The sequence below is a fragment of the Phascolarctos cinereus genome, unplaced genomic scaffold, assembly GCF_003287225.1.
Source record: "Phascolarctos cinereus isolate Bilbo 61053 unplaced genomic scaffold, phaCin_HiC Scaffold_2;HRSCAF=192, whole genome shotgun sequence".
NCBI lineage: Eukaryota > Metazoa > Chordata > Mammalia > Diprotodontia > Phascolarctidae > Phascolarctos > Phascolarctos cinereus.
Genome location: NW_027555625.1, coordinates 225,348,459 through 225,375,451, shown reverse-complemented (window position 1 = coordinate 225,375,451; position 26,993 = coordinate 225,348,459). Strand labels below are relative to the sequence as shown.

Below are 26,993 nucleotides of genomic sequence, written 5' to 3'. Positions count from 1 at the left end.
GGTAGGGGTAGTCTGTGTGAAGATAATGAGCCTTGGGAGTTTACATATAATCTAGGCTCCTCAGTTCCCCACATTTACAGTTGATAGGATCCAGAACCTAACCAGATGATTAGAAATTTAAATTCTAGGTCCCTAGGCCAAGCAGAACCTCTGCCCTTTGCTAATTATTCATTGCAATTAATTAGTAAATATTAATAGTAAATACTTAGTAAATACTAAGCATCGGGCTAGGTGCTGGAGGGAAAAAACAAAATGGAAAATGATCTTAGGATCACAAATCTAGAGCTGGAAGGGAGCTGAGGGGTCATCTAGTCCAACCCCCCCCATTTTATTGTCAAGAAAACTGAAGCACAAGGAGGTTCAGCAATATGCCCAAAGTCAAACAAGTGAGCAGAGGCCTACAATCATGAATCAAGTATCTCTAAAAGACAGTGGTTTTTATTTTTCCTTGAGACTCCCCTTCTCCTGCAGTCTCCGGGGATACGCTAATAGATGTTTAACAACTGGCTCTCGGAGAGGACACATTTAAATTTCATCTGAATTATTAACATTTCTCTATCACTTTCTTAATTCTAGACAGTTAACTAAACAATAATCAATCTCTGATTTGTAGAGTTTGTTGATTTCCAAGGTGCAAATTACTCACCATGAAAATTTAACAATCAGCTCTGGTACCAGATGGCCTTGACACATCCCTGGAATGTTAACTCAGTGACAATGAGCCCATAGTTTCTTTTCTTTTTCTTTCTTTCTTTTTTTTTTCTTTTTGGTGAGGCATTTAGGGGTTAGGCGACTAGCTCAGGGTCACACAACTAGTAAGTGTCATGTGTCTGAGATTGGATTTGAACTCACATCCTCCTGATTCCAAAGCCAGAGCTCTATCCACTCATCACCTACCTGCCCCGAGGCCCATAGTTTCAAAGAACAAATAACTAGAATTAGGAAAATTTGAGTGGGTGAGAGTTTATTTTAAAAGACAAACAAGCAAACAGTATTCAAAGGGACCTTACATACTGTCTAGTCTAACTCCCCCATTTTGTAGATGAGGAAACTGAGCCCCAGAGAGTTTAAGTCATTTTCTAAAGGTCGCAAAACTGTTAAGGAAAAGATATAGGAAAAATCTGGGTCTCCTGACTCTTTATCTACTTCTTTTTCTGCTATACTATACTATTCTCCAATGCCACCTCCCCCTCTGAGCCTGTTCCTCACTTACTATTTTTCCAGCCATTTCCAACTCCAACATTGGATTCATTGGGCTCTTTTTCTTTCTGACATTGTGGGAAAAGAACCCGGAGGCCATAGTAGTTTCTGGGGAGCAGGAAATGGGATAGTAAGAAAACGCCTACATTCTTCAACATGATACATTAGGATTTTCCAAGCAGGCACTATCTTCCCTGGGGATACTCCTTCCCCCGAAATGGGATGAACAGGGAAAACAACAGGGAAGGAGAAAAGTCTTGGGATGTTCCCTGGACTAGAAAGCCCAGGGCAGGCCTAGGAGAGGAGAGCCCATCCAAAAAAGTCATAGCAGAATCTGAACAAAGTGATTATGGGAAAGTTCTCCCTTGACTTTGCCTTATTCTGAGGGTCAATGACAAAGTCATAGTTGGGATATAGAACTATAGTAGTAAGATGGAGTTGTGTTGGGAATCAAGCAGGTATTGAGGGGACCCTGGCTTTACTGAGGTACAGGTCTTCAGCACAGTAGATGAAGAACGAAAAAGTAGCTAATTGGATTGGGACTGTGGCTGACAAGAAGAGATTCTTCTCTATTTCGCTAGTCTCATGCAGATGTCCAACATCCACCTGGAAAAACCATTAAACAGATGGAGACAGAGCCTCATCAGAGGCCTGGGTTGAGGCCAGGAGACACTGCCCTCTAACCTCCCACTCATTTAGAGCTCCAGACCCCTAATGCCATCTCCCGTGTGGAGGAAGGCTGAATGAATCAGACCAAGGACCCACAGGTGTCAAGTAAAAAGTAGCCATGGCCAATTTGGATGTACAGCCTTACCGGGGCTTGGTCTCCAACACCAAGGACAGAGATGGTGACCTTCAGGTAACCTCTGATCCCCCAGCTGGGTTTATTGGAATGACAAAGGCCTAGCCACTTCCTCATAAGGGTGTGCTCTGTGTGGGGAGAGATGAACATGCTCCTTGTGACCAGTTTGGGGGCTCTCTCATTTCTTGGGAGCCTCCCTTGGCAGCCAGTTTGAGTGTATTGGTGGAGGTCTAATTTCGTTCTTGTTCTAATTAAGTGACAGTATTAGCCTCTTCCTAAAACTTGGAGGAAAAGGGGAAGCCATTAATGGTGGTCCACTCAGGCAAGAGTGCTCTACTAAGATGGCCCCTCAAAGGAAGGCCTATAGGAAATGGAAACATTATATTAGTTTCTTGGATTGAAGGTCATCTGTAGTGATTACTGACTTGGGCTGAATCCAAATCTAAGATGAAGTGATCAAAAAAATTTTCAACCCTAAATACAATCCTATCTTCAGCTGCAAAGTTATAATGTCAGTAGAACTCAACTACCACCACCTAATTCCAATTGAACCTTGACCCCCAAATCTCACCCAAACCCTGACCCATACCGGAGTTATTTGTATAGTTTATGATTTTTATCTAAGGTGGGGACCCTTTTTGGTGAAATTCTTTCTAGTCTAAGGGATAAGCTAAACATGTGTGAATTATGTATATATTTATTGTCTTTCCTCTCCACTGCCCTCCTTGAGGGCAGGGGCTGTTTCTTCTATGCCTTTGTAACCCCAACCCTTAACATAATGTCTGGCACATAGTAGGGGCTTAATAAGTGCTTTCTGACTAACTAATTGATTTCTAGGTATCTTGACTCACAGACTCACTTGTTTCAGAACAACAGTAGATATGTGGCAGTCATCACCTACCTGGAGCGTAATAGATGATCCCAATATCTATCTAAATAGACAAAAGGAAGAGACAAATTAGGAATTCCAGTCTCTAAGTAGAGCCCTACCTAGGCTTGTTTTCCCCACTACCGCCACAGAGAGAACCTATTCATCACTGGAGGCTCAGGTATGTAGGGAAAGGGATCAAAGGATGGTTGAAGAAGGTTGTCAAGGTAGACTGTTGCAAAGAGATTCTGGATTAGAGTTCACTTCCTTCTCAGATAAAGACTATATTAGGACACCATAACTTCGCAAGGTGGGCGAGAGCCATTATCTTTCTGGCTTAGGAGCCTGTCTCTGGTAGAGATACAGAGAGACATGTATTAGGAAGCCAGGGTTCGTCTTCCTTTACCTGGACCTCAACGGTTAGAGAAGGCATCCCCAAACATCCTAAATTTCCCTTAGCCACTCTGGTTTGATGATTCCATTGCTCCTGTCAACCCTGGAATGCTCTATATTTGAGCACTTGGAATTTTGGTCTAACTTTGTCCTGCTTAGAACAAAAAGATGTCCTTGCCTGGGATGTTATTCCAAAAGGTTTTCAGTAGCCTGTGGCTTTTGCAAGAGTTTGATTTCAACCTTTGTTGCTTGCTATGAGTTTGTTACCTGCTAGTCTATCTCTTAATCTCTTCATAAATTAATCCTTACCATCTTTGGGGGCTCATGGATTTTCTAAGCTTTCCATATGGAGGAAAACTGCCTTTTCGTTATGCTAAGGTTTCCTTTCTTGATCTTCCATGGGTGTACTCTGATTATACTATTCTTGATTTGAAATCCATGGTAAATGCTTCATCACTGTATGGACTTCCATCCCACCCCACCTTCCTCTTTCTTGACTGAAGATTCCTAATCTCTTAGGCTGTTCTCATACCACAGCACCATGTCCTCTCTTCATCTGTTCACTGGATCATTTACCTTAATTAGCACTTTCTCTAGTTCAAGTGTATCTTTTTTTAAGGTACAACCACAGAAGAACTAGATACCTCCTTCTAGGCTTGGAAGGATCTGATGTTAGTTGGTAAGGGATGATGAACAGGGTCAGGAACACTGCCTGAAATCAATGTAATTGATGGCCCCTGAGCTCGGCTTGCTAGCAAAGGTCAGGAATATGATCTCTTTAAAGGCAGGGACAGTTTGTTTTCTGTCTTTGTGTTCCCATTGCCTAAAAGTGCCTAATATAATGATTAATAAATACATGTCAAATGAATGAATGGATGCAGGGGGATTATAGGACAAGTATGGAATTCAGGTACCAGAGCCTTGGACTAGACCAGCAGTTTTCCCCAATTTCCCCTTCACTCCCTAGAGAAGAGGTTATTAACCTTGGGGGAGGAGAATCCATGAACTTAAAAAAATATTTTGCTAAGTATTTTAATAAAATATGCTTCTTTCATAATCTTTTAAACTTTTATGTATTTAAAAGCATTATTCTCAGAAGGAGTCCACAAGCTTCACCACACTGCCACGGGTTAAGAAGGTTAAGAGCCTGTGATCTTAGAGCTCAGTTGCCACTCACCTGGCACCTCCCAATCTCTGAATTGGCTCTCTTTGCTTGGGAGTCCACCACCTGTAGAGGAAGTTTCCAGAAAGATTCAAATTCTTTGTCAATTCTCTTGCCCTCAAGGAGGGCATGGAATGTGGGAAATATGGTGCACAGGGCAGGGGCCCCTCAGTTCTATCTTTTTTTTTAAATTAATTTATTTTGATTTATCAAAAATCACTTCCATATGCTTTTGAGTTGAAAATTTTTCTCCCCCTTCCTCCCCCACACCCTCCCCAAGATGGTGCACAATCTGATATAGGCTTTACATTTACATACCCATTAAACATATTTTCATATTAGTGAAGTTGTAAGTAAAAATTAAAACCAATAGGAGGAACCATCAGAAAGATGAAACAAAACTCAACAGAAGGTAAAAATAAGTGATAGCGATTCGACTTCCATAGTTCTTTCTTTGGATGTGGACAGCATTTTCCATCCTGAGGCCTCTGGAGATGTCTTAGATCCTGAGAAGGGTTCAGTTTAACAATCTTAGTCATTGCATAACGTGGCTGTTATTGTGTACAAAGTCCTCTTGGTTCTGCTCACTTCACTCAGCATCAGACCATATAAGTCTTTCCAGGTTTTTCTGAAGTCAGCCTGTTCATCATTTCTTATAGCACAATAGTATTCCATTACATTCATATACCACAACTTGCTCAGCCATTCCCCAATTGATGGGCATCCTCTCAATTTCCAATTCTTTGCCACCACAAAAAGAGCTGCTATGAATATTTTTGTACATGTGGGTCCTTTTCCCATTTGTTTGATCTCTTTGGGATATAGCCCTAGAAGTGCTATTGCTGGATCAAAGGGTATGCACATTTTTGTAGCCCTTTGGGCATAGTTCCAAATTGTTCTCCAAAATGGTTGGATCATTTCACAACTCCACCAACAATGTATTAGTGTTCCAATTTTCCCACATCTTCTCCAACATTTATCATTTTCCTGTTTTGTCATGTTGGCCAATCTGATAGGTGTGATGTGGTACCTCAGAGTTGTTTTGATGTGCATTTCTCTAAACAATAATGATTTAGAGCATTTTTTCATATGACTATAGATGGCTTTAATTTCTTCATCTGAGAACTGTCTGTTCATATCCTTTGACCATTTATCAATTGGGGAATGGCTTGTGTTCTTATAAATTTGTCTTAATTCTCTATATATTTTAGAAATGAGGCCTTTATCAGAGAGACTAGTTGTAAAAATTCTTTCCCAATTTTCTACCTTCCTTCTAATCTTAGTTGCATTGGCTTTGTTTGAATCCAGGTCTTTGTGACTCTGAGGCCAGCTCCCCATCTGTTACACCAAGATGCTTCTCATAGATATATTTGAGAAATACATACTTATGTCTGGATGTTTCCTTTACTGATGCAGATTCCAGCTCTCTATGTATGATTTCATGAGGTGCCATAAACAAGAAGGCTTTTTAAATAGTGGCTAACCTCAGACAACAGATATTTTGAGCTTCTTACTGAGTTCACAGCTTTCCAGCTTAGTAGGAGCTGCCAGAGCCTGACGGTACCTTGGAGAGCCCAGACAGTAGTGACTTTTATGCCCTAACGAGGCAGCAGTAGAATGAAGTAGTAGAAGTAAGGCACTTGGCACAGTGCCTGGCACATAATAATTGTTTAATAAATGCTTTATCCCTTCTCCTTCCCTTCTCCCTGACATTACTAGGTCCTCTTTGGACCTGCATCAGGGTACCAGAATATTAGACCATAGTTCGTGGTATATTAGTGTCTAAGCTATCAAGTGAATGAGGGAAGAAGGGAACAAACTTTTATTAAACACTTACTATTTAGAGTCACTGTGCTAAGTATTTTACATAGATTATCTCGTTTGATCCTCCCAACAACTCTGGAAGATAGGTACTATTATTATCATTCCTTTTTTTACAGTTGAGGAAACTAAGGCAAACAGAGGTTAAACCATTTGGGTCACAAAGGGTCAGAGATGACTGAAACAACGACAACAACAGAAGTCCCAGGCCTTTAGCATAAAGTAATGAGTCATGAGACTGGATTATTGGCTGAAGTGGATGCTGCTATCATTAGAGGCTCCTAGCTAGGGACCTGGTGGGGAGGATAGGCACATTTTTCTGAGTTGGGGGATTCTGATGCTGGTCCCTGCCTCCTTAGAGAAAGCAACAGGGTGAGATGTCACCACATTTCGGAAAGCGACAACCTTATTTATTCATATATTTGAACAACTACATATATCAATGCAAGTTGAAAACTCACCAAAAAACTTTTTTTAAAAAGAAAAAAGGGGCAGCTAGGTGGTGCGGTGGATAGAGCACCAGTCCTGGAGTCAGGAGTATCTGAGTTAGTTACAGAGCTAGTAAATGTCTGAGGCTGAATTTGAACTCGGGTCTCCCTGACTCCAGGCCCATTGCTCTATCCATTGTGTTACCTAGCTGCTTGATAAAGTCAGAGACAACTTTGGATAAATTGGCCTCTGAGAGGGACCCCAGAAAAGTAAAGGGGAAGGAGAATGGTTTGCTTAGGAATGAGGCATGATGGGAAATATTTTTCTAAACCATCAAAGAGGATCATGATGCTGGAGGTTAAGAGAAACTAGTTGACTTTCTTACCTGGATTGAGATGATTTCTTCAAAGAAGTCTGTGGGATACTGATGTTGGAAATTATGGAAGAATTTCTGAAACATAAAGGAAGAGATGATATTGTATGTTGGAGAAGGGGGTTATGGGGAGGGGGAGGGTAGGCAGTTGAGAGGGAGTGGTTAATTCTAAAATTCATAGAATTATGGATCACAGAAATAGAGCTGAGAGGGGCCTCGGAGGCCATCTAACCCAAACCCTTCATTTTATAGTTGAGGAAACTGAGGCCCTGGGAGTTTAAGTTACTTGTTCAAGATCATAGAAGTAGTAAGTGTCAGAGATACAATTCAAAGTTTTCTTTTTCTTTTTTTTCTTTTTTTTGGGGGTAGGCAATGGGGTTAAGTGACTTGCCCAGGGTCACACAGCTAGTAAGTGTTATGTGTCTGAGGCTGGATTTGAACTCAGGTACTCCTGACTCCAGGGCCGGTGCTCTATCCACCGCACCACCTAGCTGCCCCTCTTTTTCTTTTTAAAAAAAGTTTTTTGGTGAGTTTTCAACTTGCATTGATATATGCAGTTGTTCAAATATATGAATAAATAAGGTTGTCGCTTTCTGAAATGTGGTGACATGTCACCCTGTTGCTTTCTCTAAGGAGGCAGGGACCAGCATCAGAATCCCCCAACTCAGAAAAATGTGCCTATCCTCCCCACCAGGTCCCTAGCTAGGAGCCTCTAATGATAGCAGCATCCACTTCAGCCAATAACCCAGTCTCATGACTCATTACTTTATGCTAAAGGCCTGGGACTTCTGTTGTTGTTGTTTCAGTCATCTCTGACCCTTTGTGACCCAAATGGTTTTCTTGGCAAAGATATTGGAGTGGTTTGCCACTTCCTTCTCCAGCTCATTAGCTCATTCGATAAATGAGGAAACTGAAGCAAACAGGGGCAAGTGACTTGCCCAGTGTCACACAGTTAGGCAGTGTCTGAAGCCTAATTTGAACTCAGGTCTTCCTGACTTCAGGCCTAGCATTCTATCTGCTTCGCCACCTAGATGCCCATCAACAACAACAAAGCACACAGAATGGGGTAGAACAGAATGGAAGGGACCTGAGAGAACATCTAATCTAATCTCCTCACTTTACAGATAAGGAAACAGTTTCTTAGAAATGTCATGAGGCCTGGAAAAAATCAGAGAGTGCCAGGGGGCATCACCTCCCTGAGGAGCCCGTAGCTGGTTCTCATGGCCCTTGTTCCCCAGCTCGAGCTCAGCCCATGAGAACACCCCAGGTTAGGATGGAGCTTTTATCCATTGCTGGCTGTAGTTATTTCCAGAAAAAGAAAAGGCCAGGTACCCAACACCCCTGTCCTTCCCTTCCCCTCTCCCCTTGTTTCAAGGCCAACCTCGTTGAAGAAGGGGTTATTCCCCTTCTTTATCCGAGTCTGATACTCATGATTTCCAATTAATATCTTCACCACGGGCTCAATGTTGTTTCCATGGAGCTGGCGGGCTTCAAATATTCTCACTTGAACCTGCGGGGAAGGAGAGAAGTTGTAACAGGCTGGGCCAGCTCTTACTCACCTTTTCAAACAGGGACCCAGGGAATCATCCCTTGATCAGCCCATTGGGTGGTCATTAAGCAGAACAAAACCAAAGAGAAGTCTCTCAGAGAGCACAAAGGAGAGGAAACACTTACGGATTTGGGCACAGGCTGGAAATTGCAACCCACTTTAAAGTGCTTGGGATTTCTCTGCCCCTCCCCTTGTTCAGGCTCTTGTCATGGGAATGTAGACTCAGGGCAGGAAGGGGCCCTTGGGAGTGATTGAGTCTCATGCTGACTTACTCTCTTACTTTACTCCAGAGGGGGTACCTGAGGACCAGAGAACTGACCAAGACAGTGTGTGACCATTTCCCCCTATGTGGCCAGATTAATTTTTCTGAGGCACATCTTTCATTGTGGTTGCTCTCCTGGTCAGTCTTTCAATGGCTCTCTATTGACTGAAGTCTAAATTGTTCATCTCCTGACATTCTGTCACCTAACCTTCCTTTTTGGCTTTATCTCCTATTATTTCCCTCTATGGTCTATGGACCATCTACAAAATTCCTTTATTGTTATTGAACACTTGGTATATGAAAGAATGTGTATTCTGTTTTCTCCATTAGACCTTTAAGTCCTAAAGAATAGGGAGACAGTAGAATCTGTCGAGTGCAGGAATCTATCTGTGTGACCTTGGGCAAGTCACTTTACCTCTGTGCCCCATGCCTTATTGCAAAATGAGGGTGCTGGGCTAGATGATCCCTAAGATCAATCAATCAACAAGCCTTTATGTGCTATGCATTTTGCTAAATGCTGGTGACACACAAAAAAGTAAAAATTAGTCCCTACCCTCAAGGAGCTTATATTCTAAGATCCCTTCAAACTCTAAATCTTTGATGATATAATCTCCCTCCTGGTATTCCCAACAGTGCCTAACACTCTGCTGGGTACTACATCTCCTGTCTCTGGTTTTCGTACAAGCTGTTCCCCATGCCTGGAATGCCCTCCTTCTTCCTCTAGCCTCGGTTGTTCAGTCATTTTTCAGTTGTGGCCAATTCTTTATGACACCATTTGGAATTTTCTTGGCAGAGGTACTGGAGTGGTTTTCCATTTCCTTCTCCAGCTTACTTTACAGATGAGGAAACTGAGGCAAACAGGGTTAAGTGACTTGCCCAGGGTTACATAGCTAGTGAGTGTCTGAGGCCAGATTTGAACTCAGGAAGATAGTCTTCCTAATTCTAGGGCCAGCACTCTATCCACTTCACCACCTAGCTGCCCATCTATTTAGATATGTATATTTGTTTCCCTTGTAGAATATAAGCCCCTTGAAGGCAGGGATTGTTTCATTTTTGTCTTCGTGATCTCAGAGCCTAGCTTGAAGTCAAGAGGACCTGAGTTAAAATCTGGCCTCGGACACTTACTAGCTATGTCACCCTGGGCAAGTCACTTAATCCTGATTGCCTCCCAAAAAACCAAAACCAAAAACAAAGGCAACCTTAAGGAGCTCACAGTCTAATATGGGAGACAACATATGAACAACCATGTACAGACTACATACAGGATAAATTGGGGATAATCAACAGAGGGAAGGTCCTAGCATTAAGGGGGATCACGAAAGGTTTCCTATGGAAGGCAAGACGTTAGCTGAAACTTGAAGGAAACTAGCAGGTGGAAGTGAGGAGGAAGAGCATTCCAGGCATGGGAGCAGCCAATGAAAATGGCCAGCCAGAATCAGAAGATGGAGTATCTAATGCCAGGAAGAGCAAGGAGGATGGTGTCACTGGATTGCACAGTAGTGGGGGGACAGTAAAATGTGGCAAGGCTGGGGAGATAGGAAGGACCCAGGTTATGAAGGGTTTTAAAAACCAAACAATATTATATTTGCTCCTGGAGGTAACTGGGAGCCACTGGAGTTAATTGCATAAGGGATGGGGAGGGGGCAGTGACATGGACAGACTGTGCCTTAGGAAGATCACTTTGATAGCTGAGGGGAGGGTGGAGTGGGGAGATACTTGAAGCAGAGAGACCTCCCAGCAGGCTAATGCATTGTTCTAGCAGTGAGGTGATGAGGGTCTGCACCAGGCTTGTGGTAGTGTTGGAAAAGAGGAAATATACAAAAGTAGAATCAACAGGACTTAGTAATTGGTTGGATGTGTGTGGGGGGGGTGAGTGGTTTCCATGTTTCTAGAGTCTTCAAGCAGAGACTCTATGGCCACATGCCAGGTAGGTTACAGCGGGGATTCCTTTTGCGTAGGAGTTGTACTATGAAGCAACTGAGGTCCCTTCAAACTCTCAAATTCAGGGATTCAAGCACTACCTTCAACAATGCAGCCTTTGTCGTTCTGCTTAGCTGATAGTGCCTCCCCCTCCCAGTTACCACATACCTTGTGCATATTTAGATCTGTTTGTCTCCCCAGTAGAACAAAAGATCCTCAAGGTCAGGGATTATTTCATTTTGGTCTTTGTAATCTCAGGGCTTATTATTCTTTGTCCTTCATTCTCAAAGAGGGCCAAGGCATCAGGAAGGTGATGTCATGACTTGCAAGTGAATTGGATTTAAGTGAGGCAGGACTGTGCAGAGTCATCAGCCTCATTCTCTCCTCTGGATCCTTCTGAGTCCAGTGGAAAGGTATACATCAGGAAGACTGGAGACGGCCCAGGATGCAGTGGGAGACCTTGGCCTTTGTAAGCTAACATCTTTCCTGGGTCTCAGTTTGACTGAGGCAATAGTGCCTGGCACAGCATAGGCCCTTAATAAATGCTTTTTGATTGATTGATAGTAAATAAATATTTGAATGACTGATTTTCCCCCAACATCCCCAAAGCTATAATTGCCCATCTTTAGTTGCAGGGCAAAATTTCTTGGCATTTTTCCGGGCACTCTGGAACCTAGACGCAGACCATGGTAAGGAATCTGGGGAGGAGCTCCAAGGTGCTCCCTCTGCCAGCTGTTGTGATCCCTGAGCATGTTCTCACTGGGCAGTCTCTGCAGAGACTTGGAGCCTGTCCATCACCACCCACAGAGTGTCAGCAGAGGCTCATTAGGAAAAGCTGGGACTGCTTCAACTTGAGCCTTGGGAGAAACAGCTGGGGCATCCTTACCTGGAAGTCCTGCGGCTTGGAGGTTAGAGGCATTCTCACGTAGTGATCAGCCACCATGGTTTCATGCCTTCCACCCTCCTTACAGGTGATGCCGAGCTTTTGCCAACTCACTGGGGAAACACAGACCTCCGCAAGTCAGTTGGGGCAGGGAGGAGGGACTTCTGTCAGTCCCTCCATCAAGAGCACCTACCGCTAACGGGAAGGGGAAGAGATGACCGTACCCTGTTCTCTACCTATCTCTAATTTCCTTCTGCCCTTAGCACCTCTGCACAGTCTTTTCATCCAACTGTCTGAATTCTGCTTTCTTCCCCTTGTGACCACTTTCTGGGCTCTGGTATTGTGTTAAAGGTGAACCTCATGAGGGCTGCCAGTTGAAAGGTTATGAAGCTTTTTCTTCCCCTTTCTTATTCCATCTCCACCTGGATTTAGGGTCAGAGAATCTGAGTTTGAACTCTAGCTCCTGCTACTTACAAACCGCGTGGTTTTGGGTAAGTAATTTCCTTCTCTTGGCCTCTGTTTAGTCATTTGGAAAATGAAGGTCTTAAATGACCTCTAACACCCCTTCCAACTCTATGGTTCTATTCTCCTCATTGAAAAGACAACTAGGAAAATCAGTATGCTGTAAGCAAGCAAACTCACATTTCTGTATGTAGGAATGTTTGCCTCTGTTGAATATTTCTATATGTCTTCTTTGCAGCCTCTCGACCCCCACCCCATACAGGGACTGTCTAAGGTGGGAGAATATCTGGAAAGGATCCATAGGCCTTCGAGATAATAATGTAGTGCTACATTCTGTTTTGTAAATGAAGAAACTGAGGCCCCAAGAAGACGAGAAACTTCCACAAGGGCACAGATCTCATAAATGGCAGAATCCAGAACTCCTGACACATAACCCAGTGGCCCTTTTCACTATTTTCATACCCTTAGAAATTGACTTTCTTGTGCCTTGCTCTGTAACTTATGTGTTTTTTAGTTCTTTGGAGAATGGAACACTAATAGCAGGCAAGGGACAAGCAGAAGACATTTAGGCTCTGAGACAGAGTCCTTTAATCTCAAGCCTGCTGTCAGCACCCAATGCTTATGGACTGAATTGTGGTAGAAGTGGTCTTCTTGGGTCAGAGGAGGCATGGTTCAGGGGGATAGTTATGGGCCAGTGTGATGGCTCACCTGACTTATGGTGGGTCTTCTGCGGCAGGTAGGTTATTTGTAAGGTAACAGTACTCTGAAAAAGAAAAGCAAGCAGAACTATGGGCAAGATGTGAAGCTTCAGATACCAATTCAACTGGTCAAAACTTGACACTGCCCCAGTGAGCTCACCTCTGATCTCTCCTGGATGGGACTGGTGGTGATCGAGGTGAGATACGACATTAGGGGCGCAGTTGTGAGGTCTGATGGAGTGAGTGATTGTGAAGGAATCTGGAGATAAGGGGAGGGATCTAGAGGATATTGGTGGTAGGAGTGGGTAAGGAGGAAAGGGAATATATCTGCAGCAAAGTCCCAACTCCTATTTTTGGTGCCTGGGGCCAGCAAAATGGAGGGTGCCCTTAGGAGACTTTGTAATTTGTGATGTCAAAAGCATATATGAAAACTAGAACTATTTACACAATAACTATATTATAATGAAAAACAACTTTGAAAGACTTGAGAACTCTGATCAGTGCAATGACCACCTGCGATTACATAGGACTGAGGATGAAGCATGCTTCCCACCTTCTGAGAGAGAGAGGTGATGGAATCAAGATGTAGAATAAGACATATATTTTCAGACACAGCCAATGCGGGAATTTGTTTTGCTTGTTTGTGCATATTTGTTTCAGAGCTTGTTTTTTCTTGCTCTTTTCCAGCGGTAGTTGGGTGGGTGAGGCAAGAGAGGGATAAGGTCACAAAGAAAAGAAAAGGGCAAGAAAGAAAAGATGGTCACTGGAGCAGCTTTTAAAATAATGTAGAGAGGAGAGCAGAAGAAGTCCAGAAAGATGTGCTGACAAGCAGAACAACTTCGAAAGCTACAGGTTGAAATGCTTTAAAAACTGTACATAATCAAGACCTGCAGTTTCATGCACAATGATTTACTTTTATTCTACTGCTATATGTAGAAATGCTCATTTTATTTTTTGTTATGTTCAGAATAAAAATAGAAAAAAAGAGAATAATACAGGAAGTAATTAAATTTAGCTGAATGGGAGGCATTTGCTTATCACTCTCATCAATAGTGGAGAAGTATAGTCAGTCTTTTTCAGATAAGATATTACCACATTGCTATATCTATGAATGTCATACATATCATGGCACTCAGATTCTGGCAATTATGTCAGATTTTTATCATAGGATTATAGGATCATAGAGCTAGAACTAGAAGCTCAGAAGCCATTAAGCCCAATGCTTAAATTTTATAGATGTGGAAACTGAGGCAGGGCCACATAGGTAGTAAGTATCTGTAGTGGTATTTGAGCTCAGGTTGCCTTAACCCGAGTCCAGCGCCCTAAACATGACACTATGCTATCAGTTACTAACCACTATAGTACCTACTTTTATTAGTTACTAATTATCATAGTAGCTAGCACACAGATGGGGTGTTTTTAATAATAACCACCACCTGTAACTTCCCATTTTAATTATTTAAAAAATTATTTTGTTGATATTTTTTGTTCTTAGATCACCTCCATTTCTAAATATCTGCCTCTCCTACCCAGAAAGCCAATTCTTATAAATAAAAAATAAAGAGAAAGAAAGCAGTTTAGCAAAATCAACAACACATCAGTTGTTTTGGACAGTGTAGTTAGTATTTCACACTCTGGTCCCCTGCCTCTGTGAAGAAGGGAGTTATTATTTTAACTAACTAGATGTTATGCTCAATTGTTTCCAAAGCTGGGGTACATGTGTTAAATTTTTGTACCTTCTAAATTTCCAATGCCTAGGTTACCCCATTCTAGTCAAGCGTTGATCTTGGATATAGAATGTGAAGTAATTGCTAGGATCTGAATGCCAAGAGACATTTGGTATTCATGGATATGACAGTGCGGCAATATCCTGCCTTAAAAAGATTGGGTTTATTTCACCAGTGAGGAGAGTGATATGCAAATAGCTAGGCTTGAGATCTAGGTTACATTTTCATTTCTCAACAGCTCTTAGATGGGACAAGACTCTTTCCTTCTGGAGGCATTCAACCCCAGGTAGCGTGCCGGCAACCTTACATTCCCTGAGATAGGCAAACTTCTACTTTCTCTTCCCTTGCTCTATGCATGTACACAGTACATTTAATTCCTTCTCCTCATCCAAAGCAACTCCATTATAAGTCCTCCTTCCCTTACTCACTTTTGTGGGATGTGCAGTATGGCTGACCAGGGGCAGCTTAGTTAGAACCAAGGGCTCGTGTGGGTTTTCTACCAATGGCCTGAGGAGTATAGTGCTGATACCAAAAGTCCTGGGGATGAGGAGAGACAGATATGGTTAGGAAATGCCTACCTTTTACTGGAAAGAGATGGAGGAAGAGCCCCAGAGATCATATCACTGTTAAGGCTGAGCTATGATCTGTATTCTAGAATTTAGGTAGGGGATGTCCAGTAGATGAGAATTTCAGGAACCCCATCAGAATATGAAGGACCTACCCACTAGCCCCTGCCCCTGCATTCTCGGATTCCCTAAGGCCCTTGTTCTAGTGACATATATAGTTCTAGTGATATTTGTGCAAGTCTTGCGTTGGGGTGGGGATGTTCCATCTGCTTTTGCCAATTGAAGGGCTACCCTTTGTTGATGCTCCCACCTTTCACTTTTTCTATGGCTCATGTCTCGGAGGATGACTTGCAGGAAGGAGTCATTTTCCAGGTGATGTGGGCCTAGATGCCACACTAGGGTCTGTGGGGGAGCAGGAAGAAGGTTAAGGCTTTCCAGACATGTCTGCATTCCACCCAGTTGTCCACCCTTGACATCTTCTTGCCATCTTCCCTGATGCTGAAACTTTCAGGTCACCAGACTCACAAGTACAATGGTTTGGGTTACATGACCATCCCCATCCTCCCTACCACACTCCCCGCCCCCAGCTAAAGTCTCCCCTTGTACTAGAAGCTTTTCCCATTTCCTTAATCACAGTATATTAACCTTCTGAGATTGTTTCCAGTTTGTCCTATATAGTTTGTATATTGTCTCTCCCTTTAGACTATGACCGCCTTGAGAGAAGAGACTATCTTTTGCCTTTCTTTGTATTGCCAGTTCTTAGCATAGTGCCTGGCACACAGGAGGCACTTAATAAATGTTTATGGACTCAACAGAGGAGCTTAATCCACTTAGTTTGGAAACTTGGGTGGGGGGAACACCTTAAGCTGTTCTGATTAGTGAGTGAGCTTATATTCAGATAGCACACTATATATCTACCCCCCCCCCAGATGGGGTGCTTCACATCCCGACCAGCCATCTAGCCCAACTGTCTTCTTGCCATCTACTCTTCTCTCCTTCCCCCACCCCATAAATATTTAGCTCTTGCTTTGGAAACTATAGTCAAATAAATACCACCATTGATTCTTTAAGGGGCATATCAGTCACCTCCCCTGTGGCTCCATTCAACATCCTTGTAACTTTCTGGACAAGAAAACCCACCTCTGAATCCTACCCTGCTAAACGTATTATCTCTGTTAGGATGTAAGTGACTGGGCCTGACTCCCTTTTGTATCTATCACCAGCACTCTCAACACAGTGCTTGGTACTGAGTAAGTACTTAATAAATCATTCATTCATTCATTCATTCATTCATTCATTCATTCATTCATTCATTCAACCTCACCCCAAACCTCTAAGGAGCTTGAATAATGAGGAGGAGTCTGGTCAGCCTTTATGGTGACCAAGATTCTTTTTTTGAATGGGCTGGGAGGTAGGTAGTAAGCTGAGACAAACTGTCGTCTTTCCAGATTGGGATGATGTTTACTTGCTGGGCCAGCGGTAGTGATGTGGCTCTGCACATTTTTTTTTCTCATCATCTTTGTGCCCCTAGGTTCGGAGGATCTTCCATGGGCAGCCCCTTGGCAATCTAAGGCCGTGCCATGGATCTTGGAGGAGGGGCAGAAACAGAAATAAGGGAAAGAGATTCCTGCGAAGGCAGCCTTGCTTTAGCTTTCTAAGAAGCATCTGGGCCACACATTTAGACTGGTCTGTGGACCATACCCACATTCTAGGGCCAGAGACAAAGAGAGAGGCTCCAAATGGAAAGTTTATGCAGGTGTAGACTCTGCATATGACAAACATGGCTGTTTCAAGTCTTTGGGACATGGTATATTCTGCTATATCAATTGTGAGGACTAGTGGTGAGTGAATGCTTGGACCCATGATTTTACTATCAGAATCTGGTCTCAAGTTGTGATAGCCCAAGGTGGCTATGAAGCAGGGCTAAGTAACCTGCTCCTGAAGATGGCACAAGGATGCCATCTGTATCTGTTGAATGGCTAGGTAGAACCCTTTCATAAGGCTAAGATCTACTGGTCTTTGGGCAAAGAGAATTGACTCCCCCCTCCCCCATATATACACTTCTCCCCGGATCTCCAAGAACATCCACCCTTCCCCCCACCCTTGGCTCTCCAGGCCCTGGAATTGGGGCTCTTTCCTGCTCTTTGGCGATTAAGCACCTCATTCCAGATAGGATTATTGTCTTCTTCTATAACTCGAGTTTTCTTCTTGACATCTGGAGGGAGAGACCAAATAAGGGAGAATTGATAATTGTTTCATCTCTATACCTGATAAAGGCTTAAAAACCGTAATTTCAGGCTTATCCTGACAGGTTTAGCCTGACACCTGTTTTTTGTCTCCTTTGAGAGTCTTAGCTTTTCCCACCTGTTCTTCTCCCTCTCTTTACCCCTGTTCTGCGCTTTGATCTGTAGCAGGGAAGTGGTATTAAAGATTTCTGACATGGATGTAAATCATTACAAATAGAGTGCCCTGGCTGCTTGTGAAATGATCAGCCAATTAATAAACATTTGCCGCATGCCTTTTGTGACCACACTACTGTAAGGCCAGGTGGTGAAGAATTGAACAAAATATATATCGACTTCATAAAAACATGGAAAGAATTGTGCTAAGTGATGTAGAGAAAAGTAGGTTGAACTAGGAGAACAATATACACAATGACTAAAATAATATTAATAAAAACAATGCTTAAAAAGCAACTGAATTCTGGTGAATTATAATAACCAATCTTAGTCCCAGAGAACAGATGATAAAATACATCTTCCTCAACTTGGTGGAGAAGGGAGGGACCATGAGTGTGGGATGCTGTGCATGTGGTCCTATACAGCCCCTGTGTCCACTGGTTTTGATGAATTCTTCTTTGTTATAAGGCAGTGGGGTCAGGGAGGCAGCAAAGCTTAATGGCTAGAGTGCAAAAACTTAAAAGACCTGGGATTCAAATCCTGCCTCTGACATTTCCAAGCTGTGTGACCTGGGGCAAGTCACAACCCTGAGCCTCAGTTTCTTCAGCTGTAAAATTGGAATACTAATATCTGGAGTACCTACCTCCCAGTATCTCTGTGAGGTTGAAAAGAAACAGTAGATGTACAAAAAGAAAAGGGTAAGAATATGTAAATATTAAAAAAAACAACAACAAGGGAGGGTTCAATGGTTATGGGGATATATAGGGAAATTACTTTGGTGTAAAAATAAAAGGCACCAATAAAATTAAAAACAAACTAGCAAATGAATCTGTGACCTCAAGGAATTTAGACCTAGTTGAGGAAATAAGGCACAGAAGAAACAAACATGTCACTTTTTCTACCAAGTTGTATATCAATGTCTACCAACCTTTTCCAAAGATGTTAGAGTGGCTATTTGTGTGTGTGTTTGTGTGTGTGTATGCATTGTGTAGTATGGTGGTTTCCAAACATCTTTCATCATGTATCCCTATCAGTAAAAAATTGAGCAGTACCCCCAACATGTGCATATTTATTTATAAATTATATACATGTATTATTGTACTATTATGTTATTAAATATTTACAAAAAGAAGTCAGCAAAGATAAGCTAAAAGTGAAATAAACAGTATCTCAGAATAATTGTTTTATTTAATTTTATTCATGAATGGCACAAAAACCTTTTTTTCTCACCAAAATTATTAATAACAATGTTGGTGTTGCTGACGACAACTCATTGTTGTAGAGCCCTACTCTACCCTGAGTAGGATCAAATGAGATATTTGTAAAGCACTTAGTGCAGTACCTGCCCCATAGTAGGTACTATGCTGTTTAAATGCTTATTTTATATATATAAAATATTACGTACTTATCATGTACGTGTATATGTGTGTATGTATATATGTATATTTATACATATGTGTATATATGTATATCTATGCATACATGTACTTACACACACACACACACACACACACACACACACACTTATTTCCTTCCCTTCTTCTTCCTTGAGTTTATTGTGCCTACTGTGAATACAGGACCATGTGACATCCATACTGAGGTTACCAGTGTCAATCTGTATGTTAAACATTAGTAAGTTTTAATTTCTTTCTATTTTTCTTCCAGAAATTTTAACATTTTCTTTCTGTACCCCACAGTGGGTCATCTCACTCCATGGGATGAATGCACCCTACTGGTATAGAGGAGTAATGGAAGATGCTTGGAAAAGGAGGTTAAAAAAAAAAAGATGTGTGCAGTGAGTAGCAGAGGAGAGACTTCAACCTCAAAACTTCTTTACTTCCCTGTTTTACAGAATTGAGATGGTTTAGGGAGATAGGAGGCCCTTTTACCTATGTCTTCATTTCCCTTTCCTTTTATCCCAAATAGTTTCACAAAGAGAATTTCTCTAGGGTCCTACTACAAATCACTCATCCCAAAGGTCATAGAGTTGGAAAGAGGAGGGTTCATCTGAATAGCTAGCACATATATATATGTGTGCATGTATATATATATATATATATATATATATATATATATTCATATGTGAGATAGAGATGAGAGAGGACTTTACATATGTTGTCTGATTTGATCCTCAGAACAACCTTGTGAAGTTGGTGCTATTATTATTCCCATTTTTTCAGATGAGAAAATTGAAGCTGAGGCTAAGTGCTTTATCCAGAGTCATACAACTATTAAGTATCTGAAGCAGGATTTGCATGTAGCTTTTCCTGACTCCAAGTCCATCACCCTTTCCACTGAGCTGTGCTATCTGGGGATATAAAGATCCTAAGAAAATAAAAGATGATTTTAAAGGGAGAGCACTAACAGCTGAGGCAATCAGTAAAAAGGAGATAGTGCCTGAGCCAAGTCTTGAAGTAATCTTGCAGATTATAAGAAGGGGCATGAGAAAAGAATCCATTCCACAGATGTGGGACAGTCTTAGCAAAGGCACATAGGTGGGAGATGAAATGCTGAATTCAGGGAACAGCAAGTAAGCCAATTTGACTGGAACACAGAGTGAATGAGGGAGAGAAACAAAATTTGGAAATGTGAATGGGATTCAGATAATGGAAAAATTTAAATACCAAGCTGAGGAGGTTGGGTTTTTTTTTATCCTAGAGACAACAGGGATCCTGGAAGCTTTGATCAGAGGAGTGATATATTCAGACTTGTGATTTGGCGATATTTGTTTGGCAGCAGTATAACAGATGGATTGGAAAGAGGAGAGATTGGAAACAAGGAGATTAATTAGAAGACTATTATGTAGGTAGACAGATTATGGTACATGAATATAGTGGAACATTACTGTGCTGTAAGAAACAACTAATGGATGAATACAGAGAACCATGGGAAGATGTATATGAACCGATGTAAAGTGAAGCAATTAGAGCCAGGAAAACAATATATGTAATAACTACAATATACACAACAATAGCAACAGCAACAACAAAATGGAAACTGAATGTTATGAACGTTGCCAATCTCTCCTCTTTCTAATCTATCTGCCATACCCCTGCCAAAAAACATTCCTAAGTCACAAGTCTGAGTATATCATTACCCTGTTCAAAGCTTCAATGCTTCCCCATTGTCTCCAGGATAAACCACAAACTCCTCAGCTTGGCATTTAAACCTTTCAGAGTCTTACTCCCATCTACCTTTCCTGCTTGGCCCCAAAGAAGAGAAATGAGAAATCACCTGCCCCTCCCAACTCCTTGCCAGAGGTGAGGGTCAACATGTGTCTATAATATCAGACTTTTTCAATGGGTTAATTGGTTTTGCTGACTTTTTTTCTCTTCTTTATTCTTTGTTCTTAGGATGACTCTTTGGGAAGACTAAGGGAATGATACAGGGGTAACTGTAGGTGATACAAAAACAAAAGATATAAATTTAAAAATTTTTTTAAACTTACACAGGTAACATCATAATAGAGGTGGTAAAGGCTTAACCCAGGATAGTAGTTGTGTGAATAGACCAAAGGGGATGGATACAATAACAGGTTTGGAGATAGCGTTGGTAAAACTTGGCAACTGATTGGCTATAAGGCATGGGGTAGACAGAAAAACCCAGGATGATTATAAGATCTAGAACTTGGGTAATTGGGATTGGGAGGATGGTGGTTGCCTTTGGAAAAAAAAAAGGAAATTTGGAGGTCAGTGGATTTAGGAGAAAATGACAAATGACAAATCCTTGGGATACAAATGCAAAAGCAAGATAGTTCCTGCCCTCAAGGACCTTACATTCTACTGGGGGACCTAACACACATATGGGAATGAGGGCCATGGAGGGACACTGTGGTCCAGAAAGTTAAAGTGATGATAAGTGGGGGCATAGAGGAGTGTATCTACATACCGCTCAGAAACAATAACATGACTAAGGTTCGTGGTACCAAACTGGAAAGATGAGGTGGGGGAGGGGATAGGGAATGAGATAATCAGCAGTCTAGTCAGTAAGGCTGTTGATGAGGAGGCTGTGGAGGAGTGAAGTGAAGCATGGCTGGGACTTTCCTGAAATAGTATTAAGGGAGAGACAGAAGTTCCTCCAGGAAATGGTCTCCTATGAGACAGTTGGTGAAAAGATTGCAGAGGAAGTATCTGCAAAGGATAGTAATGGAACAATAGAGCAGTCTATTGACATGTCTTTTCCAGAGGCAAGGATAGTTTTTATTTTATTGCAGTTCTTTGCACAAGAGGTACACATGAGATAGAGCAAGTATATGCACAGCAGATGGGCACAAAGATGAGGATGCATGGTCCCAGGGCATTCATACCTGAGTTCCTTAGTTCCTCCCAAGTGGAGTTTCTGGAGATCTAGTTTGGAGGATGAAGCAGCTGGATAGAAAATGATTAGGGTGAAGATAAGGACACCTGGTTGTGGGGATTTCTGAATCGGGAGGCTTAGCTCCCCTCTAAGCATAGGCCCTAGAAGTCCAGTTTAGAAGAAATGAGAAGATAATATCTGTTGTGGACATGTTGGATTTGAAATGCTGAAGGCACTCCCAAATGCTATCTAGTAGGCAATTGGAGATGCAAGCCTAGAGTTTGGAAGAGAGGTGAAGGGTGAATATATATACCTAGATATAATTTATATTATAATTATATAATTAAACCAATAGGAGATAGAGATCACAATATCTATCAGAGTTAATGCTCTCCTCCTGTTAAACATGGGTTAGGCTAGTTTTTCCCTAAAAGTTGGTGTAGCAGAATGAAGAGAGGAGTGGGTCCTACATGGATAGCAAGGCACTATGTGTAACGGGGCCTGTTATTATGTAGCTCAAAGGAGGCAGAATAGACATTTGTAGTCTCTTCTCCCCCTTACCCTTCTTTGAGGGAGACTTGGGCAGCTAGGTGGTACAGTGAATGGAGCATGGGTATTGGAATCAAGAAGACTCATCTTCATGAGTTCAAATCTGGCCTCAGACACTTACTAGCTGGGTGATCCTAGGCAAGTCACTTAATTCTGTTTGCCTCAGTTTCCTCAACTGTTAAATGATCCAGAGAAGAAAAGGGTAAACCACTCCAAGTTATCTTTGCCAAGAAAACCCCAAATGAGGTCACAAAGAATTGGACAAGACTGAATCCAGAATCAACAACAAAAGAGGAGTCTTCTGACTCTAGGCTGGGCAATCTATCCACTTTGCCACTTAAATGCCCTATTGTTGATTACAAAAACACATTTACTTAGTGAGTAGAATATAGAGTTAAAAAGAGATCTTTTAACAAGGCATCCATCATGCATCTGTTAAGATAGTAGGAGATTGCTTGACAGATATAATCCTAGAGAAAACATTGTTCACTGAAGCTCTATCAATATTACGGGAAACATAGAATAATTATTCTGAGAAGGGGTCCAGAGGATTCTCCAAACTGTTAAATGACTCCACGACACAGAAAAGTTTAAGAATGCCCAGTTTTCGTGTTGTATTTCTTCCCTCCTCACCTCCTCTCCCCGGACACTAAGCTATTTGAGGATAGGGACTATTTGCCATCTGGTCTTTGTATTCAAAGGCTAGGCACTTAAATGCTGTTTGGATTGGACTGAACTGTAGGAAATCAATAAGTAGCTGTTGAACGAATGAATGAATACTGCTTTGAACTCTTCTCCCCTTCCCTTTCTTTTCTAGGATCCTGGCTCTTACCTCTGAAGTATACCGTCACACAAAAACTGGGTAGGGGAATCTGAGGGGGCTGGACTTTGGCTGACCGCACAATGACCTGCAGCATTTTTCTCTGACTTCTATAGAGCCACAGATCACTTGTTTGCACCCTTCCAGTCCCAAGTCTTGAGTGGCCCTAGGTTGTATTGTTGCTAGGCAACAGAGTGATGTCATAAAGGTTGGAGAATCTTAGTTCTGGAGTCACTTAGGAAGCAGTTCTGATGAGAGGGAGGAAGTAACTGAGTTAGGATGATGGGAAATCCTTTTTAAAATAATGGTAATCTTTCTGTAGAAATAATGTAGTGAGTGTACTCCCAGAGCCAGGCTTGTTGCTTCTGTTCCTCTGAGTTCTAGGACATCCTGAGAAGTTTGGGGGTATCTCTTTTCTGTAATAATCTTAATTCTCCATTGGCTGTGCTCCTTCCATTGTTAGGTGCCAGTGACTAGCACTACAACTCCATTTAACTGATTAACATAAATTAACTTTTACAAAGTTATAATAAGAACAACAAAAGTACAAACATTGTTCCTAAACACTTCTGGGATACATTCTTAGAGCTGCCCCTACATTGGTTCTACCAAACTCATGTTCAGATGCAGTATGAGTCCTTGTCTCAGCCACCTCTGAGCTGAATCCCGAAAGTGGCTCCTTGCTCCTCTGGGCATTGATTCTGAACTGGCTGGACACCAGGCACTCTGGAATGCTAGTCACTGGGGTACCCTCTTGATTTTTCGAAACTCACAACATCAGAGAATCCAGTCCCTTCACCTAGAATGAAAAAAAAAAAGCAAACTGTAAGGTAGAAAAGGAACCCAGGACTGTATTCACAAGGCCACATGGGCACCGTAATGGAGAGGTCCCAAATCCTCTCCACTTAAGGCATTGTCTCTCCAGAAGCTACCAGTGGAGTCCAAAAGGTGTACCAAGAATATGGTTGAAGAGAAGATGGCCATAGAGACTAGATTGATCAATAGATAAGTGGTCAAAGGGTATGAACAGATATTTCTCAAAAGAATAGCAAATTATTAATAACCAAAAGAATGCTCCAAGTTCTCAGTCTTAAGAGATAGACAAATCAAAACAACCCTAAGATTTGACCTCATACCCAGCAAATTGACAAAGATAACAAGAGATGATAATAGTGTTGGAAGGGTTGTGGGAAGATAAGCACTGTTGGCAGAATTGTGAATCAATACAACTCTTTTGGAAAGCAGTATGGAATTAGGCAAATAAAGTGACTAAAATGTCTATACCCTTTGACCCAGAGATTCCAGTAGCAGGATTATACCCCAAGGAAATTATTGATAAGAAGAAAATCTCCAAATACACCAAAATATGTATAGCAGCGCTTTTTATGATGGTTCTATAAAGGCTATTTGCCATAGTGTGGCTATTCCAAAAAAAACAGAAACAAAGTAGATTCTCATTGATTGGGAAATGACTAAACAAGTTGTGGTACATGAATGTAGTAAAATATTACTGTGTTGTAAAAAAAAAAACACGACTATAATGAATACAGAAAGCCATAGAAAGACCTACAGGATCCTACGCAGAATGAAGTAAGCAGAGCAAGAAAACAGAATATATATACTGAGTACAACCACAGAAATAGAAAGAACTGCAAAAGGACCAAATGTGAATGTTACAAAATTACGAAGAACAGGCACAGCTCCAAAAAACTGCCACCCCCACTCCTTTGAAGAGGTGGAAATCCACAGGTATAGAATGTGGTAAACATTTTCAGACTTTTTCAATGTATTGTTGAGTTTTTGTGATTTCTTTTCATCTTTTTTTTTCTTTAGAATTATTTATTATATGAGATGACTGGAGGCAAGGAAGGAAGATACTAGAAGACATTTTTGTGATGTAAAAACAAAAGATATCAGTAAAAATTATTTTTAAAATAAAGAAAAAAGCAAACATCGTAAAATTACAAAGAACAAGTATTATTACAAAGAAAAGAGATGAGAGGACACTCCCACTCCACTTTTTTGCAGAGGTAGGAGGATCACAAGTGTGGAATACTCCATACATTTTCAGACTTTTTCCAGACATATTGATTGGTTTTTACTGATTTTTTTCCCTCTTCTTTCTCTTTTTCCTTTTTCTTTAAAAATATTTTTTGTTTCCCTCCATTTCAGTACCTATTGTTTCTCCTTTCAAATATGTGATTTTATTAGCTCTTTCCATATGAAAGAATTCTCCTTATTTAAATAAAATTTTTTTAAAAAGCATGTTTGCTTTCTTAAAAAATATTTTTTGTTATTTGGGATAGTTATCATAGACAGCGCAAGGAGAGAAATTCTGGGGGAAATTTTGTTGATGTAAAAACAAAAGTCAATATAAATTTATTTTTGTAACCTGGGTATGTGTGGGCTTGCTGGCATCAGTTCTCTTAACATGAAGATGCCCTTGAGGTAGCCTTTTTACCTAACATAGAGCCCTCTTCATCCCCTGTGACATGGGTGAGGGTAATTTCCTTTGACTGGCTGCCTGAGTCTTTAAAATTGGTGAGACTAAACCATTCAACCTCTCTTTCCAGCCTCTTATTTGTTTTAAAATTCCATCTGACCCACAGCTAGAACTCCATGAACTGAATTGGTGATAGGGGAAAGACTTCCCTTTTCCTGCTCCCTTTCTTTTTTTTTTTTTCCTATTTTTTTTCAGGCAATTGGGGGTTAAGTGACTTGCCTAGGGTCACATAGCTAGTAAGTGTCAAGTGTTTGGTCTGAGGCCAGATTTGAACTCAGGTCCTCCTGACTTCAGGGCCGGTGCTCTATCCACTGCGCCACCTAGCTGCCCCCTCCTGCTCCCTTTCTTTTACTTCAGCTCCAAGAGATGGATCTGGTGGTATTTGTTTGTTTTCTGAGTTGTTTGTCCTGCTACGTTTCAGGAGGTGGACCCCATAGGACCTGGGAGTTCGAGCCAAGGCAAGCTTAGAGCCAGGATTACAGAAGAGATGGTGCAGCAAGACAGCTGGATGTTAAAGTCCTGAGAAACTAGGGTGCCTAGGACTCAGATCTGAGAAGAGTTCATCTTTGTGTGTGGCTAAGATGAGGTGGGAGAGTAGGTCATAGGAAGTGAGTGGTTAGGATGTTTGAGGAAGAGTCAATTTGTATGATGAAGCAACCTGGTGTGAAGGCAGGATTTGAGTAGGAGAGAAAAATTGTGAGCCATGTACTGACTTCAGTGAGGAAGGAAAGGGAGGGACCTGAAAATCTGTAGACAGCAGCTTAGGGGATTTTAATTGGGTGGTAGATATGAATAGCATGAACCTTGAAGGAAGAGAGGCTACTTAGTGATGGAGGTGGGGAGAGAACCTGTACATGGTGATGATGAGGATGGGATCTGGACCCCAAAAAGGAAAAACTCTGGACTTTCCCACATAGCCAAATATAATCCCATCAACTTGCCATTTCATCATCACCTAACGCCCCATCTACCTCCAGAGGGCCCCAGCCACTTAATCCTATCTAGACTCCATTCTCCCTTGGCCACTTGGTCCAGGTCCCAGGGTTCTGTTCACCCCAGCTTACTGGCCACTCCTATCCAGATCTTCCTTAGACCCCTCCTCCAGTCACCCCAAACTACTTGGCCACTCCTAGATATCTCCCACAGTCTTTCTGTATATAAGGTCCATCTTGTCTCCATTAATGTGCTCAGATTCTTAAAATCTAGCCAATAGCTCAGTAATGTTCAGATTCCTTAAGAGTCTGGGCAATGTGGCGGATGTTCTAATAAACCTTGTCTTTGGCTGAAACAAGAGTTGGGTCAAATTCATTT

At 41.7% G+C, this 26,993-nt stretch overlaps 1 protein-coding gene across 1 annotated transcript in view; it reads right to left on the bottom strand.

Moving 5' to 3' along the window:
- The window catches only part of FER1L5 (fer-1 like family member 5), a 62,801-nt gene extending 38,853 nt beyond the window's left edge, over positions 1-23,948 (bottom strand). The window contains exons 1-13 of the mRNA XM_078149158.1: positions 23,192-23,948; positions 17,275-17,330; positions 15,426-15,517; positions 14,978-15,086; positions 12,833-12,887; positions 11,666-11,775; positions 8,430-8,558; positions 7,061-7,126; positions 4,441-4,491; positions 2,904-2,934; positions 2,015-2,130; positions 1,683-1,806; positions 1,214-1,308 (exon numbers count right to left, since the gene is read on the bottom strand). Coding sequence (XP_078005284.1) covers positions 1,214-1,308; positions 1,683-1,806; positions 2,015-2,130; positions 2,904-2,934; positions 4,441-4,491; positions 7,061-7,126; positions 8,430-8,558; positions 11,666-11,775; positions 12,833-12,887; positions 14,978-15,086; positions 15,426-15,517; positions 17,275-17,330; positions 23,192-23,276 — 1,119 coding nt within the window. The 5' untranslated portion in view covers positions 23,277-23,948. The remainder of the gene's footprint in view (positions 1-1,213; positions 1,309-1,682; positions 1,807-2,014; positions 2,131-2,903; positions 2,935-4,440; positions 4,492-7,060; positions 7,127-8,429; positions 8,559-11,665; positions 11,776-12,832; positions 12,888-14,977; positions 15,087-15,425; positions 15,518-17,274; positions 17,331-23,191) is intronic.
- Between the last annotated feature and the right edge of the window lie 3,045 nt (positions 23,949-26,993).